Genomic DNA, 15,321 nt, shown 5'->3' on the forward strand with positions numbered 1-15,321 from the left:
TTCACTACCCGACGACGATTTCATTCGAAAAAAAAATAATGTATGACCGTATATCCTTTTGAGGAACCATGACCTTTCACCTACGCAAACAACAGATAAGGGAGGGAACCGGGATTTCTTTTTTGGGTTGTGAAATTGTCCGCAGTTTTCCCGGATGTGTTGCTCCGAAGGTTAACAATATGCGTACAATAGATTGCAGAAAGCGGATTTAGACAAGACATTGAAGTAGTTCGCCAAAATCCGTTTCTGTTAATCTTCACGGATGAAGCTAGTCAGAGATACAAGAATGCGGTATCGGAAAGCCAGCAAATCGAATATGATCTTGATTCGCCGAATCAGCGAGCGACGGTTTGCCATGACTCGACTCACTTGCGTACGTGTATTCTCTTACCCAAAGAATGAATGACAACAAAAACAAGGAACTTAGTCGATAAATATCGACAGGGGGCCGACAAATGGTTTAAATGGGAAATGTGTGTATATGGGTGTGGGTTTGAAACAAACAAACAAACCAACCCATGTGAACCCCGGGCCGCAGGCCTTCGATGTAGTGATTGAAAAAAAAAGGATGTTCTCAAATGGTTCAATTCTCATTTGGTCTGATTCTCAAATGGTACCGGTATACTCCCCCCCCCCCTGGCCGCAGGCCTAGGAGTAAAATTTTTATAGACACTGACCTTCTTCCCAGGGGTCATTGACCCAGTTTTAGCTATGAGAGGTGGTTCGCCCAGAGGCTGTAGAGTATACTGGGGCGGTCTCTTTGATGTCTTGAGAGGAAACTTGGCCAGGGTAGTACATGCACCAGAACTGGTGGACACCAAGGACAAACATGAAATCGAAGCAGTTTGCTTTCAGAGAGAACGGTCGTCAGCAACTCAAACTTCTCTGTTTTTTTTTTTTTTTTTAATCTGACTTTCTTTGTGGCCCCCTGACTCCGCCCCCTCCCTCTGTAAGGACCCTCCTCCACAAGGACCGATTTTTGTCAACATTTTAAAGGTCGCTAGAGAGGGGTTCCACTGTATGACCTAACCGCTACTGGCAGACGGCCTCAATCTTCACGCGCAAAGACGAGATTAATAGGTGCTCGGTTTTGGTATTTTGAATTACATTACATTAAACCTTTGTTGGGTTTCATGGTCATGGCAACAGCCATAATAATATTACATGATGTATAATATCATATTTCAGCATATGTGAATTACATGTCATCATACTAAACTGTCATACATTTTTATTCCTACATTATTCTGATTGATCACAACCAAACCTACTATCATTGGACACATCCAAATGCAAGCGCCTGTTCTTGACAATTTCTCTCTGATCTAAATATAAAATCAGTGCAATTTCCTGGGTCGGGCTTTGCCACAGACACTCACGGTTTGGCCTGTAGGTAAAATGTACAATGTATTTTCTGATTTGTGCACAAAAGCTTTTTTTCTTTTTTCTTTTTTTTAACATAACAATGTTTAATGTCACTGTATGTTTAAAAGACCATGGTCATATTTGTAAAAAAAATGTTAAATTAGAAAATAAATAACATTTTGGTTCATGATTTTTCCTACACCTGTGCTAAAAATAAGAAATAAAAATGTCGGGTATATAAGTCACTCAAATACAGCTAGGTATGAATGGCTCGGTTTGAGTTTGTTGCAGTTGACCCTGCACAATGCGACATATCATGTTTTTGTTGAACAATTTTGACGTCACCCCTCCCATAGGGTGACGTATTTCACAACTTCCTGTGTTACACAAACTCTGTGATGACCAATTTTGACGTCACCCCTCCCATAGGGTGACGGATTTCACAACTTTCTACAGATGAACAATTTTGACGTCACCCCTCCCATAGGGTGACGGATGTCACAACTTCCTGTGTACACAAACTGATGACGTATTTCACAACAAAATGGCGCTGCCCATGGTCAACCTCGAAACTATCCGTATAGAATGGGGGCGTCCTCGCCCCCATAACAACAATACAGTAGCAAGAACAACTACAACACGCACGCACACACACACGCACACACACACACACACACACACACACACACACACACACATTCGCACACACACACACACACACACACGCACTCACACACACACACGCGCACACACACACACCGCATACAGACACACACACAACCACACACACACACACACAACCACACACACACACGCAAACACACACACACACACACACACACGCGCGCACACACATACACACACACACCTACACACACACACACACACACACACACACACGCACACACACACACACACTCATACACACACACCATACACACACACACACACACTCATACACACACAACCACACACACACACACACACACACACAACCACACACACACACACACGCACACACCTACACACACACACACTCATACACACACACCATACACACACACGTACACCACACACACACCACACACACACACACACGCGCACACACACACACTCATACACACACACACCTACACAAACACACACACACACCACACACATACACACACACACACACACACGCGCGCGCACACACACACACTCATACACACACACACACCTACAAACACACACACACACACACACACACACACACACACATACGCGCGGCTTCTAGTTTCAGCCAAAAGAACCATTTTACATTGCTTTAGGACATCTTCTATTGTACCCAAAAAATAGAAACCTTCGTGTGGAATATGCAACAGTTTTTTTGACTGGTAGTCTAACTTTAATTGCAACGCGCTCATACAGATGGCACACCTTGGCAAGTTTGTGTATTAAACACACCACGACAGCGAATCAAAAAACAAAACAAACATTCTCACTCTCTTTTTAATTCAATGAAATTCTTAGTCGCATTGTTTTTATGGAGTTTGTTGTTGATAGAATGGAGTTTGTATGTGTTTTATTATGAATTCAGAGACTGAACAAACTGACAAGAGGTCTGTGTCAAATTTTGGACTTTCGGTCTTGACCCCTACTTAGTTCTAACGTCTGCAAGGTCAACAAACTATTAATAATTACTCTAAATAAAAATCAGTTTGAAGGCAAAATGAACAAGGTATAACGTGGTAACCTTTGTTTTATCATTATTTCATTTCTTAAAATATGGCAGCTGGAAAAACAATCTTTGTAGTATATTTTGCTGGAGAGCTTATATATCAACATAGCATAGCAGAATCTACGCATAAGTAGAGTGAACAACAACATATTGTGAGTAGATCGATGCAGGCTATGTAAATTAAATGCCTAACAATAACGTGCTTGGCAAAAAAAACCAAGTTCGGGTGCCTGCGCTTGCTGGGAAAGTGCGACTCTTAAACACGGATCTTGTGCTAAGTCACGTAGAGGCTAAAATTAGGAGCGGCGGACTGAGGTCAGAGTACAGAGGCATGAAGTTATTATGATGGGTCGACAATAAATGGACGGTTGGAAGATCCTAAACCTGCTTTATACGAAACAGAATAACAATTAACGTGGCTGCATCGTTTTTTTGTTTCTGAAACTTATTTGAAATCCGCGTTTTTTTCCCTACACATACTTTTATTGTAGATAATAAATTAAACGCAGTAAAACAGATTTTTGTGTGTGACGACAAATGCTTTGCTGTTTCTACATTTTGTCAAAACTTGACTAAATGTTTTAACATAGACGGGGAATCGAGACGAGGGTCGTGGTGTGTGTGTGTGTGTGTGTGTGTGTGTGTGTGTGTGTGTGTGTGTGTGTGTCTGTCTGTGTGTGTCTGTGTCTCAGTGTGTGTGTGTGTGTGTGACTGTGTGTATGTGTAAAGCGATTCAGAGAAAACTACTGAACCGATCTTCATGAAACTTGATATGAAAGTTTCTGGGTATGATATTCCTAGCCATTGTTTTTCAGTTTTTTGATAAATGTGTGTTTGATTACGTCATATTCGGCTTTTAGTGATTGTTGAGGCGGAACCGCTGTCACGCCCTCATTTTCCAACGACATTGATTGGAATTTGGATCAAGCAATCTTTGACTCAGTCTGGACAATGGGATTGCATTTTAGCTCGGAAGCTCAAAAATAGTCAATTAGTTTGCTCATTAAAGTTGTCATTAAAAACGAATTTTCACTTACAGATTAAAAAATGATTGCATTTTATTTCTTATCTTCTCCTGAATTCAAAAATATATAAATATGTTACGTTAACTTTTAAAAACGCGTTAAGAATAAAAGAAAACAGGTTGAGTATAATGTTCGCTTGCTTTGCGGAAACGAGCGTGGTCCGTCTCGGACATCGGGTATGGTTAGCCGAGACTCTCTGAATGTAATCTCGCCAATGACTGGTTTTTGGAGTTAATCTTTTAGTTTGATGCCTACAGATTGACTATATGTTTTTATATCGCTGCACGCGACTTGTTTTTGTTGGTGTTGTGTTTTTCGTTTTGTTGGGTTGGGTTCTTTCATTTGCCCAAATGCATTTATTTTTTTTTAAGACAGCAAAATAATGCTGTTTTTGCACAAACATTTTACAAAACATATTTTATTTCAGACGGCAAATGTGCCCTTTATATATAGAATACATCTATTTTTGTTAAAGACAAATGCTGGGCTTTTTTTTTAATAATTCTTTTTAAGACAACAAATGCTAAGTGTTTTTTGCCAAAACATACTCTTATTCTCAGACTACAAAAAGGCCTAGTGTTCAGAAGATAAACATTGCAAGGCTGAATAAAACAAAGACCGAGATAGAGTTAAAGAAATAAAGAGAGAGAAGAAAAAAAGAAAGAAAGAAAGAAAGAAAGAAAGAAAGAAAGACCACCACACACACACAAAAAGAAGACAAAAAGGACACACAAAAACAAACAAACAAACAAGCGTAATTAAAAAAAACACCCACAAAAAACATAAATCAAACAAGCATTAGATTAGAGTTTTTATTGTGACCTGTTTCTCACTTCAACAAATGCGGGCGGTAGCGCGCTGGATTTGTATCCAGTTGGCCGCTGTCAGCGTGAGTTCGTCCCCACGTTCGACGAGAGATTTATTTCTCAGTCAACTTTGTGTGCAGACTCTCCTCGGTGTCCGAACACCCCCGTGTGTACACGCAAGCACAAGACCAAGTGCGCACGAAAAAGATCCTGTAATCCATGTCAGAGTTCGGTGGGTTATAGAAACACGAACATACCCAGCATGCTTCCTCCGAAAGCGGCGTATGGCTGCCTAAATGGCGGGGTAAAAACGGTCATACACGTAAAAGCCGTGGGAGTTTCAGCCCATGAACGAACAAAGAAACTTCAACAAATCTGCTGAGTAATGCCGTTCTGAGAAAGAAATGTTTACGTTGATCCGTTCAGGCCGACGGGTAGACCTTCGAGAATCCCCGACTAAGCAATCCGGGTACGAACTGAGGGTATGTATGACACCACAGTTCATGTGAAAGCCGCGCATTGTTCGTTTGTGTTGCCTTTTTTTCTCAACCAGGGATCTCTTTTTATATTTAGTCAAGTTTTGACTAAATATTTTAACATCGAGGGGGAATCGAAACGAGGGTCGTGGTGTATGTGCGTGTGTGTGTGCGTGTGTGTGTGTGTCTGTGTGTGTGTGTGTGTGTGTGTAGAGCGATTCAGACTAAACTACTGGACCGATCTTTATGAAATTTGACATGAGAGTTCCTGGGTATGAAATCCCCGAAGGTTTTTTTCATTTTTTTGATAAATGTCTTTGATGACGTCATATCCGGCTTTTCGTGAAAGTTGAGGCGGCACTGTCACGCTCTCATTTTTCAACCAAATTGGTTCAAATTTTGGTCAAGTAATCTTCGACGAAGCCCGGGGTTCGGTATTGCATTTCAGCTTGGTGGCTTCAAAATTAATTAATGACTTTGGTCATTAAAAATCAGAAAATTGTAAAAAAAAATAAAAATTTATAAAACGATCCAAATTTACGTTTATCTTATTCTCCATCATTTGCTGATTCCAAAAACATATAAATATGTTATATTCGGATTAAAAACAAGCTCTGAAAATTAAATATATAAAAATTATTATCAAAATTAAATTGTCCAAATCAATTTAAAAACACTTTCATCTTATTCCTTGTCGGTTCCTGATTCCAAAAACATATAGATATGATATGTTTGGATTAAAAACACGCTCAGAAAGTTCAAACAAAGAGAGGTACAGAAAAGCGTGCTATCCTTCTTAGCGCAACTACTACCCCGCTCTTCTTGTCAATTTCACTGCCTTTGCCATGAGCGGTGGACTGACGATGCTACGAGTATACGGTCTTGCTGAAAAATGGCAGCTACTTGACTAAATATTGTATTTTCGCCTTACGCGACTTGTTTATAATTCTTTCGTCGACTGGGTGTGATTATATTGTGCTGCTGAATAACTATTTTATCCTTAGCGGATTATGACTTTATTCAGTTATTCTGGAGAAAAACAGAAATGCTGGAGAAAAACTGTTTGTTTCTGCAGCATTTCTGCATAATGTCATCTTTCGCGAGAGCAACGTTTTTTTCTGCAGTAAAATTGAAATCAAGAATGCTGCAGTAAAACGGTGATGTTGTTTTACTGGAGAAAAACTGCAGTAAAATGTTTTGCTGCAGAAAAAAACGCTGCTTCGGCAAAAGATGACATTATGCAGAAATGCTGCAGAAAAGAACGGTTTTTCTCCAGCATTTGTCTTTTCTGCAGAATAACTGAATAAAGTCATAATCCGCTGAGGATACTATTTCACTATGGACACTCCCTGTCTAAAAACGGTTCTTCTGTTCTTAACCCCTGAAGTGTCACATGATTTTGCAAAAATAAATTGCTGACATATGAGGCGATTGACATAATTATACATTCACAAATCCAACCTGACACACGCGCGCTCGCACACGCACGCATTCTCTCACGCACGCATTCTCTCACGCACGCACACAGAGACTCAAACACACACATATACATTCACACACACACACACACACAGACACACGCACACGGACACACACAAACACACACACGCACACAAACACGCACACAGACACACACACAAACACACACATACACAAACACAAACTCACACACAGACGGACAGACACACACACACACACACACACGGACAGACTGACACAACACGCAAAGAGCAAGAGAGAGAGAGAGAGAGAGAGAGAGAGAGAGAGAGAGAGAGAGAGAGAGAGAGAGAGAGAGAGAGAGAGAGAGAGAGAGAGAGAGAGAGAGAGAGACAGACAGACAGACAGACAGACAGACAGAGAGACAGAAACAGACAGACAGTCAGACAGACATTTTTGGTGCCATTATCTTTTTATCCAGCACAGGTTCACACCGTATAACCGGTTGATACGAAGAAACTACCCACGCTCCGGTTCAATCGATTTCAGCTCTCACGCGGCGGCAAAGCGAGGTGAGTTGCTCCACAAATTGCATCATAACTTTCACAAAAAGACATTTTATCGTATTATTGTTGTTTGCACTTTAGCATAAGAAGTATGCGTACCATATTCCAGAATTATTTTATTATTTAAATGCACTTGTAAAAGGGGAGCAGAGAATATTGACACATTCCAAGCGTTCTGCGCCAAAATGTTGACTTTTCATTGTTATTATGGAATATTTAATGCAAGTAAAAGGTTATAGTCAACGGGAAAGTCAAGATTAATCAATTCTTGAAACATGAGTGTACTTGTTGGTCTTTGAAAAGTTGCAATTCGATTACATGTCAAGAAATCGCGTAGCAACCCTACAAATTGCCGGTTGATACTCTCACGCTCGGTAGGGTGAGACTCTCACGCAAAGTTTTTATTCTCTGGTTGAGACTCTCACGAATGATTTTTGCTTTATTTGAGCAAAAACCCCCAACAATTTACTCGTTTATGCAGGCAATCTTTGTTTGTCCGGTATTTTGCAACTGATTCCTGTTCTCTTCCCCCCCCCCCCCACACACATATATATATGACCCCTCTCCCCATCATAGAGTTGTTATGATCCCTTTTCCCCTATTGTAGTTTCGGCAAACTCGGGGTGTACCGCCTCTTTACAGACAGTATGAGCTGTCATTCATACCCTAATACACCCTTGATAATGTAAATGTCCGAGAAAACCCAAACTGTTGCAGATCCTCTGTTATTGGGGAAAACAAGGATCATGGTGATTTTCTTGACATGATTCACTTGAATTTCTGCTTGTTCATGATCAAAAACTATATTTAACTACATTTCTAACTGTATAAGAGGCATGTTTGGAAGTGGATTGTGGAGTAAATATGTAAACCTGAAATACATGAAGTAAATACTAATACTTTGGCTCGGCTCGTTGATTTCATTAGAAACTCTCCTACTCTTTGTCTTAGTGAAGTTAGTCAGGTCTCTGATCAGATCTTCGTCCTCGCTTGATTTCTTCTTCTTCCTCTTCTTCTTCTTCTTCTTCCGTGGTAGGACTGGGTTCTCTCGAACGTTGAAAAGTCCTGCAGGTTGTCCATACACTTTTGGATTTCTGCCGTTCTGACCCAGTGACTGTGTAAAAAACATATCTCAGTGACGCAACATGCTCTCTCCAACGCTGGTGTCACTCACGTCAGTTTCAATAAAAGTGACAATCACTTTGCCTTTGCCGACTCTGATTCTGAAACAGACCAGATCTGCAAGTCAATCAATGCTTTGTGGATGAATGCTGGCGGGACCCTGTCTGTCAAACTGAGAGAGAGAGAGAGAGAGAGAGAGAGAGAGAGAGAGAGAGAGAGAGAGAGAGAGAGAGAGATAGAGAGAGATAGAGAGAGGTTTTAAACATTAAGAGACTACATAAGAGATTTTGCATCAAATCCAAACAGGTAAACATGCTAAGACATGAAATATTCTCCGTTTTCCATTTGAAAAACTGCGTGAGAGTCGCAACCGAGTATGCGTGAGAGTCGCAACCTTTCAAAATAAAGCAAGCGTGAGAGTATCAACCGGCAATTTGTAGGGTTGCTACGCGATTTCTTGACGTGTAATCGAATTGCAACTTTTCAAAGACCAAAAAGTACACTCATGTTTCAAGAATTGATTAATCTTGACTTTCCCGTTGACTATAATCTTTTACTTGCATTGAATATTCCATAATAACAATGAAAAGTCAACATTTTGGCGCAGAACGCTTGAAATGTGTCAATATTCTCTGCTCCCCTTTTACAAGTGCATTTAAATAATAAAATAATTCTGGAATATGGTACGCATACTTCTTATGCTAAAGTGCAAACAACAATAATACGATAAAATGTCTTTTTGTGAAAGTTATGATGCAATTTGTGGAGCAACTCACCTCGCTTTGCCGCCGCGTGAGAGCTGAAATCGATTGAACCGGAGCGTGGGTAGTTTCTTCGTATCAACCGGTTATACGGTGTGAGGTTTGACACAGCAAGGTCAAATCAAGTGGAGAGAACGACATGAACAGGAAGAAGGCGGGACAGAGAGAAGATTAGACAGGTTAAAATGGTGACCTTAAACGTATAGCTTTTTACAGAGCATACCTACATTAATAGGAAGGTAAGCAATATTACACTGAGACTCGTCACTTTCAAAAGAACTCCACACCCATAAAAACAACAATAACAATAACAACAATAGCAGCAGCAGCAGCAGCAGCGACAGCGACGACGACGACAACGACAACAAGAACATGAACAACAACAAAAAGAAGAAGAAGAAGACAAAGAAGAAGAACAACAACAACAGCAGCAACGACGACAAAAACAACAACAACAACAACAGCAGCAGCAGCGACAACAACAACAACAACAACAACAACAACAACAACACGCAGTTCTAGCAGCAACAGGTACTAACGACAACATCAACAACACACAAGCATTATGCTAAGAATTTGCTTCTTTATTTCTAAATTTGTATCTTTTTAATTTGCTTACCCACTGACATACGTTGATGTCTGCCTTCTACGGCGTGATTTTAACCTCCCTGTTTCTGTTAAGAAGGGGGAGGGGCAATAGAAGTCTAATCAGTCGGGGTTTTCCGGCCAACTGCCGACAACTGCCAACAAGGGGAAACCTTAAGCCAACCCAGACAACCGGGTTTGCTGGCTAAATCCAGAGACATGTATGTATGTCTCTGCTAAATCCAAACACGGATGTACACGATGTGGTTCGGTTTAAACATGTTTCATTCAAGAGTTTCGAATAACTTTACCGCAAACATGTAGATAAATCAAACGAGTTCAACAAGCACTTTTTAAGAGCGTGCACTTAAAAAGTCTTGTGAAAAGAAGCCTGAAGTTTATGGGAAGCGCAAAGCAGCCGCCCATCTTCCTTTTAGTTTAGTGGCTAGAAGCGCTGACCAACAAGTGTTCAGATATTTTTCTAATTGTCGTTTCTAGATAGTAAAATATGTGCTGAAAACGGTCAGCTATCGCACCATCAAGAAATCGGTTCCCTAGTACCCCTTTAAGGCTCTGGAACCACCCCGGGTGGCAATATCGGGTCGCAACAAAGAGTGTTCCCCATAGCCGGAAAGAGCCTCAACCGTGAAAGATAGAAAGAAAGATATTGAACAAAAAAGACGCACAACACCAATGTGAACCATTTGTGTTATCATACTTATATTAAAATATTGATGACCATGGAATAAATGGGTTATTTTTAGATTTCTGACAAAAAATCGCGAAAAACATAACAAATTGTCTTTTTTATAGCCTAAACTATGAAAGATTTAAAGACAAGTATTGAACACAAAAGATAGCAATGGATAATGGCAACAACATTTGCTCTCATTGTTGTACAAAATTGTTGATTGTTTTTTAATACTTTTCCGTTTTTGTGGGTTTCACAAAGCATACCAATTAAACGGCAGTCCAGGTAACTCGTCCGAATTTTTGCGGCTAAGAGCCTCAACATTTGAAGATAGAAAGACTATCATTGAACAAAAACTATGGTAAACACTAATGTTAATAACGTTTGATCTCACACTGATATTGAAATATTGATGACCATGCAATTAATGGGCTATTTTCAGATTTGTGGGTACAAAATCGCCCAAAACATGACAAATTGTCTTTTTTCTAGCCTAAAGTATGAAAGATTTAAAGACAAGTATTGAATATAAACGATTGAACGGGATAATAGCAACAACATTTGCACTCATTGTTGTACAAAATTGTTGATTGTTCTTGAATATTTTCCGTTTTTGTGGATTTCACAAAGCGTACCGATTAATCGGCAACCCGTGTCAATCATCCGAATTATTTCATGCTGCGCCAAAACGATTGAAAATGGATGGAATATTAGTGTTTGAAGACAAAAGGCGCACATTGTCATGTTAAGCATATCTTGTTACACCGTATACACATCAAAATCGTGATAGCTCTTGGTTTGAATGTTACAATGTTTAATTTTGTGCAAGTTACACACATTGATACTGACAAAATGAAATGATATTCCAGGACAATATATCCAGCGCGCTCTTTGGGTCCCCAAAACACTGTACATGGTGAGTCCCATTGTGGTGCCAAAGTAGAAAATAATTATATTCACTTTAGCGATAGTCCGCAGTAGACGACATCAAATGACACAGACTGTAATGATAACTCAAAACTCGTCATCGCTTTCAGCAAACGCGTCAAAGTCAACCTCCTCATCTTCTTCCTCGTCTTCCTCGTCATCCTCTTCTTCACAACCACCATCTGCCAGAAGATCGATCAGCGACACAGGTAGGATGGGCTTGAGGCACCACACGGGTTCCAGGACACGGTCTGCATTTTTCGTCCATCCCTGCCCCTGGTCGTAGGGTTTGGGCCTCTCCAGAATGCCTTCATGAGCACGCTTGTACAGGGCAACGCGGTGGTTTACTCGCTGAATGTGCGGCATCAGAGCAGATTGGCAGGGAGGCATGCGGGCTAGATCGACCTTACACTTGGACGTGAGTTTCTCGTTGTCTTCCACCATCTTGCGGAGTAGCTTTCCACGAACGACATCAACTGATTTCTCACGACTGTAATTGTACATCAGGCACGTAAACTCTTCCAACTGCTTCACCACCCGAAGTTTGACATCCCAGTCTATGAAAAGATCTTGGAGATGGTGAACCTCCTCGACGATCCAGACTGTCCAAAGGTGGGGAGACATCGCGAACTGGAGAAGGCCGAAATCAAGAAAAGCGAGGAGGCTGTTCAGAGAGTCATCACTGCTGTCAAGAACTTCACGAACCCGTTTTCCATCTCAGACAAAGACAGGCTCTACTCCTTGGCGTCTGGTGCCCCTGTCCGCATGGACGTCGAACAGGACTTGTTTCAGGCGGCAGCTAAAGGAAACGCGTTTCTGCTTCTCGTCAAGTCACAGCAACTAGACGAACCATTGGACTTGGACAAACTCATGATGGGTGGTGCTGTACCTCCATCATGCCGCAGCGCTGGGATACAAGAACGCTGTGGTCAGAACCCCGGACACGGACATCTTTGTCATTCTTCTCTACCACGCTGAAGCCATCAAGTTGACTGTATACCTGGATACGGGATCAGGAAAACATCGGCCACTGATCAACCTCTCTGAGCTTGCAGAGTCCATGGGGCATGACTAATGTGCCACTCTTCTTGGGTTCTATGTGTACAGCGGAGAGGACTGCACCAGTGCATTCAAAGGAAAGGGGAAGGTGGGGTCCCTTAAGAAACTGGAGAAGAATCCCAAGTTTCACACGGCATTCAGGCAGTTTGGTGACGACTGGGATGTCAAACTTCGGGTGGTGAAGCAGTTGGAAGAGTTTACGTGCCTGATGTACTATTACAGTCGTTCGTGAAAAGCTACTCCGCAAGATGGTGGGAGACAACGAGAAACTCACGTCCAAGTGTAAGGTCGATCTAGCCCGCATGCCTCCCTGCCAATCTGCTCTGATGCCGCACATTCAGCGAGTAAACCACCGCGTTGCCCTGTACAAGCGTGCTCATGAAGGCATTCTGGAGAGGCCCAAACCCTACGACCAGGGGCAGGGATGGACGAAAAATGCAGACCGTGTCCTGGAACCCGTGTGGTGCCTCAAGCCCATCCTACCTGTGTCGCTGATCGATCTTCTGGCAGATGGTGGTTGTGGAGAAGAGGATGACGAGGAAGACGAGGAAGAAGATGAGGAGGTTGACTTTGACGCGTTTGCTGAAAGCGATGACGAGTTTTGAGTTATCATTACAGTCTGTGTCATTTGATGTCGTCTACTGCGGATTATCGCTAAAGTGAATATAATTATTTTCTACTTTGGCACCACAATGGGACTCACCATGTACAGTGTTTTGGGGACCCAAAGAGCGCGCTGGATATATTATCCTGGAATATCATTTCATTTTGTCAGTATCAATGTGTGTAACTTGCACAAAATCAAACATTGTAACATTCAAACCAAGAGCTATCACGATTTTGATGTGTATACGGTGTAACAAGATATGCTTAACATGACAATGTGCGCCTTTTGTCTTCAAACACTAATATTCCATCCATTTTCAATCGTTTTGGCGCAGCATGAAATAATTCGGATGATTGACACGGGTTGCCGATTAATCGGTACGCTTTGTGAAATCCACAAAAACGGAAAATATTCAAGAACAATCAACAATTTTGTACAACAATGAGTGCAAATGTTGTTGCTATTATCCCGTTCAATCTTTTATATTCAATACTTGTCTTTAAATCTTTCATACTTTAGGCTAGAAAAAAGACAATTTGTCATGTTTTGGGCGATTTTGTACCCATAAATCTGAAAATAGCCCATTAATTGCATGGTCATCAATATTTCAATATCAGTGTGAGATCAAAAGTTATTAACATTAGTGTTTACCATAGTTTTTGTTCAATGATAGTCTTTCTATCTTCAAATGTTGAGGCTCTTAGCCGCAAAAATTCGGACGAGTTACCTGGACTGCCGTTTAATTGGTATGCTTTGTGAAATCCACAAAAACGGAAAAGTATTAAAAAACAATCAACAATTTTGTACAACAATGAGAGCAAATGTTGTTGCCATTATCCATTGCTATCTTTTGTGTTCAATACTTGTCTTTAAATCTTTCATAGTTTAGGCTATAAAAAAGACAATTTGTCATGTTTTTCGTGATTTTTTGTCAAAAATCTAAAAATAACCCATTTATTCCATGGTCATCAATATTTTAATATAAGTATGATAACACAAATGGTTCACATTGGTGTTGTGCGTCTTTTTTGTTCAATACCTTTCTTTCTATCTTTCACGGTTGAGGCTCTTTCCGGCTATGGGGAACACTCTTTGTTGCGACCCGATATTGCCACCCGGGGTGGTTCCAGAGTCTTAAAGGGGTACTAGGGAACCGATTTCTTGATGGTGCGATAGCTGACTGTTTTCAGCACATATTTTACTATCTAGAAACGACAATTAGAAAAATATCTGAACACTTGTTGGTCAGCGCTTCTAGCAACCGTACTATTTGTTTACCACTGCTAATTCAGGAACCTAATTAAACCAAAAAAGGTCACATCTGCACACACACACACACACACACACACACACACACACGCACGCACGCGCGCACATACAAACACACAGACACACCGGACACAGACAAAGACACACACACATACACACACACACACAAACACACGCACGCACGCGCTCACACATACACACACACATACACACACACACACACACTCACACACTGACACACACACATACACACACACGCACGCACGCACGGTAGCCGCATGGATTCTTCAAACACACTCTGACACCCTTTGCTACCTGTTTCTCTTTGATGGAAATACCTCTTTGCTGGACATGTTTCCTGTACCTGTCAGTTTGCAACAGATGTCCATCACTCTCACACTGTCTGTCTGTCTGTCTGTCTTGTCTCTCTCTCTCTCTCTCTCTCTCTCTCTCTCTCTCTCTCTCTCTCTCTCTCTGTGTATTCCCCTCACTCTCTCTCTCTATTATGTCTCTCTTTCTTCGTCACCCCCCTCTCTCTCTCTTTCTCCCCCTCCCTCCCTCCCTCCCTTCCTGTCTCCCTCCACCCATTGCACATCGATCCAACCGTACTCAAGGTACGAAATTCGGCTGTGCAACGGTGTTAGGTGAATCACTTTTCTTCCGGAGTTAATACCCTTTCCGTTGAATAGTCTAAAGAAGGAGAATCTCTCTCTCTCTCTCTCTCTCTCTCTCTCTCTCTCTCTCTCGGCTGCGCCGCGGCGACGCGCAAAAAGCTAGACACAGACGACAGACGGTGACACGAGGTACAGCAGCGACACTATGTGCATCGCAGACAGGACAACGATCTTCCCTCAACCCCCCCTCCCCCCCCCCCCCGCCTCTTTCACCAAAGACATACTTGTACA

General features: G+C 41.5%; 1 protein-coding gene across 1 annotated transcript in view; it reads left to right on the forward strand.

Moving 5' to 3' along the window:
- The first annotated feature begins 12,057 nt into the window (after positions 1-12,057).
- The window catches only part of LOC138977164 (visual pigment-like receptor peropsin), a 73,443-nt gene continuing 70,179 nt past the window's right edge, over positions 12,058-15,321 (forward strand). The window contains exon 1 of the mRNA XM_070350074.1: positions 12,058-12,409. Coding sequence (XP_070206175.1) covers positions 12,058-12,409 — 352 coding nt within the window. The remainder of the gene's footprint in view (positions 12,410-15,321) is intronic.

Source organism: Littorina saxatilis, linkage group LG9 (assembly GCF_037325665.1).
Source record: "Littorina saxatilis isolate snail1 linkage group LG9, US_GU_Lsax_2.0, whole genome shotgun sequence".
Taxonomy (NCBI): Eukaryota; Metazoa; Mollusca; class Gastropoda; order Littorinimorpha; family Littorinidae; genus Littorina; species Littorina saxatilis.